This window comes from Musa acuminata, chromosome BXJ1-1, assembly GCF_036884655.1.
Source record: "Musa acuminata AAA Group cultivar baxijiao chromosome BXJ1-1, Cavendish_Baxijiao_AAA, whole genome shotgun sequence".
NCBI lineage: Eukaryota > Viridiplantae > Streptophyta > Magnoliopsida > Zingiberales > Musaceae > Musa > Musa acuminata.
The window spans coordinates 36,261,103-36,266,256 of record NC_088327.1 but is presented as its reverse complement, the minus strand read 5'-3'; the positions used below and the strand labels follow the sequence as shown (position 1 = coordinate 36,266,256).

The 5,154-nt window shown below is 41.5% G+C and overlaps 1 protein-coding gene across 1 annotated transcript; it reads left to right on the top strand.

The window, feature by feature from the left end:
• Nucleotides 1-835: 835 nt before the first annotated feature.
• LOC135678233 (probable polyamine transporter At3g13620) lies at nucleotides 836-4,791 on the top strand. The gene is made up of 2 exons (XM_065190785.1): nucleotides 836-1,906; nucleotides 4,020-4,791. The coding sequence occupies exons 1-2, from the start codon at nucleotides 988-990 to the stop codon at nucleotides 4,583-4,585; spliced, it is 1,485 nt and encodes a 494-aa protein (XP_065046857.1). The 5' UTR covers nucleotides 836-987; the 3' UTR covers nucleotides 4,586-4,791.
• Nucleotides 4,792-5,154: the final 363 nt, after the last annotated feature.

Below are 5,154 nucleotides of genomic sequence, written 5' to 3'. Positions count from 1 at the left end.
ATTAAAATAAAAAAAAATAATATCATACTTTTAATGGGTAAAATAAATAAAAATACCTATTTTAAAATTTAAAGACTTAAAATAGAAAATAACCATTTATACTTTTACTGTTATTTTTAATGTCTTTTTTGAAAATTTAAGAATTTTTAGGATTAATAATTAACATTTATTGGTTTATTTGACGACTTTAATGTTATTTATTTAAAATATAAAAAGAACACCATTATTCTTAATATTCAATAATATGATGTTATTTTATTTTTTTTTCGTTTTATAGTACTTTAATTTTAATTATAAATTAAATTAATGATTATTTTGTATTTTTTGTTGATATAAAAAAGATATTAATATTATTTGATTTTTATTATCTAAAAACACTAAAATATTAGAAAACCTTTAGTTAACAGGGATAAAAATAATCCAATCAACAAAGCGACCAAGATCTAATCCCCTTTTTTCGATTGCGTCGATCAGTCTGGGTTTAATTATCATGTCTTCAATCTTTTTAATATAGTAAATAGTATCTTTTGTGTTTTTTTTTAGTTGTGCATCTTTTCTACTACCCATATATCTTCTAATTAGTCATGGTAAAAAAATCTAAAAATATTGAAATAATTAATTTATAGATTATATTATATATTTTCATAAGTATATAAATCTTAATATAATTTTTGAAAGTACATAGATTAAAATATTAAAAATGATTAATTACTGAGATAATATATAATTAGCCATTCGTCGAAAGTATTCTGGGTGATTCTTTGCTGGGACGTTATATTCTCCTTCCTATTTTGGTTATATGAATCTTCAATACATCACATTATGTCCGGATCGAGGTGGATATTATCATTCACGAATCGTATAAGGCTGTAATCGAAGCGGATCTGCTAGTTGACGGAGGACAACACTTATCCTTCGTCTTCTCCTCTCAAACAACCGTTCTCCATCCCTAACAGACACGCCACGCCCCGGTCCCCTCTGTCGTCCATGAGCCCAGAATTCCAAATCCATGGCCATCAAAGCCCTCGAGGAGAAGGAGGAGTTGGTGGTGCTTCCCAGTCGAAAGAATCGCTGGAAAATATGGACTCATCGATCGATCTTGGAGAAGCCGTGCTGCCCCGAAACACCGCCGCCAAGAACCCCAACAAATTGACCCTCCTTCCCCTCATCTTCCTCATCTACTTCGAAGTCGCCGGTGGCCCGTACGGGGCGGAGCCCGCGGTGCAGGCGGCGGGGGCCCTGTACGCGCTGCTCGGCTTCCTCATCTTCCCCTTCGTCTGGAGCATCCCGGAGTCGCTGGTCACTGCGGAGCTCGCCACCGCCATCCCGGGCAACGGCGGCTTCGTCCTGTGGGCGGATCGCGCTTTCGGCCCCTTCTGCGGGTCACTGATGGGGACCTGGAAGTTCCTCAGCGGCGTCATTAACAGCGCCGCCTTTCCGGTCCTCTGCGCCGACTACCTCGCGCGGGTGGAGCCGTCCGTTGCCAGCGGCACGCCGCGGTACGCGACGGTGGCCGGGATGAACCTGGCGCTCTCCTTCCTCAACTACACGGGGCTGACCATCGTGGGATACACCGCGGTGGCTTTGGGGCTGGCGTCGTTGGCGCCGTTCGTGCTGATGACGGCGATGGCGGTGCCGAGGCTGAGGCCGGCGCGGTGGCTGACGCGGGGGAGGGGCAACGATTGGCGCCTCTTCTTCAACACGCTGTTCTGGAACCTCAACTTCTGGGACAATGCGAGCACGATGGCCGGGGAGGTGGAGCGGCCGGAGCGGACCTTCCCGACCGCGCTGCTCTCGGCCGGACTGATGACCTCGCTTGGCTACCTCCTCCCGCTCATGGCCGGCACGGGGGCGGTCGACGCTCCGCAGGACGCGTGGGGCAACGGTTTCTTCGCCGACATCGCAGGTAAGGGACGACGCAACTCTTCTTCCTCTTCTCATCCTCCACCGCATGCGCCGTATCGGAGACGTGGGGACCACGCAATGATTCATGGACCCACGTCCTTTGACCATTTACTAGAAGCCACATAAGATTTTCTCAAACTGGTTGGTAGTACACATCATATTACGTCCCTTAGGAGACTTGAACAGCAATTATTGGCAGCTGGCCGTTATTAATAATTACCACGGAATGAGATGACCTTTTTCGTTGTACTAATTTATCTAGTTTTACGATAAAAATTATTTATTTGAATGGTTACATTTTAAGGAGGTAATTGTCACCAACGTGAATCATGTGATAACATGGAGCTCGATCGTCGCATGCTCGGTAGTGGATGGATCTACACAGAATAATTATAAGAAAACAAACATGTTAGAACTCGAGGTTTGTTCTTAGTCTTGGCCGAGATAGGGAACACAATCCGCTAATGACATGCTTCATCGTGCCCTCGAGACTTGTCGGTGATGTATTATTAGTTCAACATTATTGGTCTCTTTATTTTTGCTTTTGATCTTTTATACAAGCCTGGAATACTTAGGTATATGCTTTTGTTTCCTTCAATCAGTGTAAGACAGAAAAAGAAAATGGCAGAAAAAGATATGTTCTGTAAATAGTGACGTGGCTCCTTTCTAGTGGATACATAACCACTAGTCAAATTAGTTGACTAGTCGACCATGAACGTGAGCCAACTTTATTGCGTTTTTTCTTTTTTCTTAATTGCAACGCAGTTTTCATTCAGTCACATCATGCTTAGTTGATAAGATCTGATGATTCGGCGTAACTTCTACTTTAGTTCGGACCCTTGTAGGTATGGTGGATGGTTGTAGAGTTTTCAGGTCCAATGGCAGGAAGCAAAAAAGAGAAAAAGGCCAACGCAGAAAACTTATTCTTTCGGAAACCTTACGACAATGTTCTAGTTTTAGTCAATGGCATAGTTATTCATGGGTTTACGCTAGAGTTAGTGCTTTAGTTTAGAAAGTTCGGCATGGCTTGAAGACTTAGTCAGGTGTACATGGACTTTTTATGCTTAATGGTGCACATAAACGACAAGACACCCAGAAATTTTAGAGTTGTTAATGTTTGAAGTTTCTAAAACAAGATGTTAATCAGAGGTTTCTTCCTATGTTACATGGTAGGTAGTAAAATTTAGGTCACATGACCATATTTCTGGTTTATTCCATATTTCTGATGAAGAGAGAAAATTGATGTGTAGACTTTGAAGATAAATTAGTTAAGACATGAGAATTATTTGAACATTAAAATTGTTATGTGAAAATTTTATCTGATTTATAGATACATTGTCATCAGATCCGAAAGCTACAACGATGTCGATCCGTAAGGAGAACTAGACTCGTCTTTTTCTTTCTTTTTATCCTTCACAGGATCATTATAAATGATGAATATTGGATTAAAAATTATGAATTAAAAGAGATTAAGAGTTCTTTCTTCTTAATCATGGGTTATTTTGTTCGTAGGAGATTTTATTTTTTTTTATAGATGAGAGTAGAAAGTTTAAGATGATAATTAGGAGAATCTCTAATCTAATCATAATCATAATCTAATCATATTTATAATATATCTTACCTAATTATATAGTATTATATAATCTAACAGATCATCATGACACAATCCTGAAAGAGCTAAATATTATTTTCAAGAGCTAAGTTTCCATCTTTTGATATTATAATATCTACGTCTTGCAACACATGATACTGTTAGAAAAGAGATAGAAAAGAAATTACTGAAGAAGCTTGATTGTATTCACATGTCCCTATTCTATTTATAAAAGTACATAGTAAAAAAATATCCTCGTATAGTTGAAGAAATCTTATCTATGAGATATGTGCTAAAGAATCAAAAGCCCAAAGCGTTTGTAAATGAGACTGCTGCGAGCAGTATGATGTTGGAGGTATCTGTCCCAGTACGAAGAAGTTGTCTTAATTAACTGGAAGTTATTTTGAGTCGTCATCAGTATCGGTTCGGTATGTTGCCATTACTTTGCATATACTGATCGTTTTCATGCATGGACTCTGGACCCAAATGAAGCAAGATTCACCATTCACTTGATTCCATGCAGGCAGTATAGCTGGGAGATGGCTCAAGTATTGGATCGAGGTGGGCGCCGTGCTGTCGGCGATCGGACTGTACGAAGCGCAGCTCAGCTCCAGCGCGTTTCAGCTGCTGGGGATGGCCAACTTGCGCTTGCTTCCTCGAATCTTTGCCTCCAGGGCGAAGTGGTTCTTGACCCCCTGGGCGGGCATATTAACGTCCAGTCTCATCACCCTCGCCATCTCCTTCATGAGCTTCAACGACATCATCAACTCCGCCAACTTCCTCTACGGCCTGGGGATGCTCATGGAGTTCGCAGCCTTCTTGTGGCTGAGGAAAAAGGAGCCGAACCTCAAGCGGCCTTACCGCGTGCCGATGAGGCTCCCCGGCCTGGTGCTCTTGTGCCTGGTCCCATCGGCGTTCCTCATCTTTGTGATGGCCATTGCGAGCTGGAAGGTGTTTGCTATCTGTGCTGGGTTGACGGCCCTTGGCATCGCAGTCTATTATACGATGGCCGTTTGCAAGTCTAGGGGGTGTTTAGCATTCATGGACGAGGAAGAGACTAATGGAGAAATCGGCACGGGTGATGCTTGAGAATTGGCAGTATCCTTTATATGTATTATTTTATGGATAACGGGTGATTGATGATATGAATCTCGGCCATAGTGAGTATGTGGTCACTGCAGAAGAGTTTGGGAAGATTTCAGCAGGTTTGATTGATGGGTTACTGGGATTCGATGAGACATCTGAAGGTACATATATTTCTCATATTAGTTGGATTGGCAAACTCGTAGTCGATACATTGCTTTTCTTTTTTTTCTTACTGAAACAATTAAGTATATTAATTAAGGAATCCAAATAAAAAAATATATCTGAGATTCAACGTCACATGCACTATGCTAAGGTTCGATTTGGGATATGTCGGACCAAAATGCTTAAACGGGATATTACCAGATCGAACCCTAGCATAGTACATGTGAGGATTAACTCAGTGGTGGTTCTACGCCGTGATGAGTTCTGACTCCATCCACTGGTAGCTCTTTCCTATTCGAGCCCTTTCATCCTGCCCAAATGCTAGGTCGGCTCTGATACCAAATGTCACGATCCGAGTCTGATGAGCCAACTGACCAATAACTCCATTTTGGTCCTTCAATCACGGACCA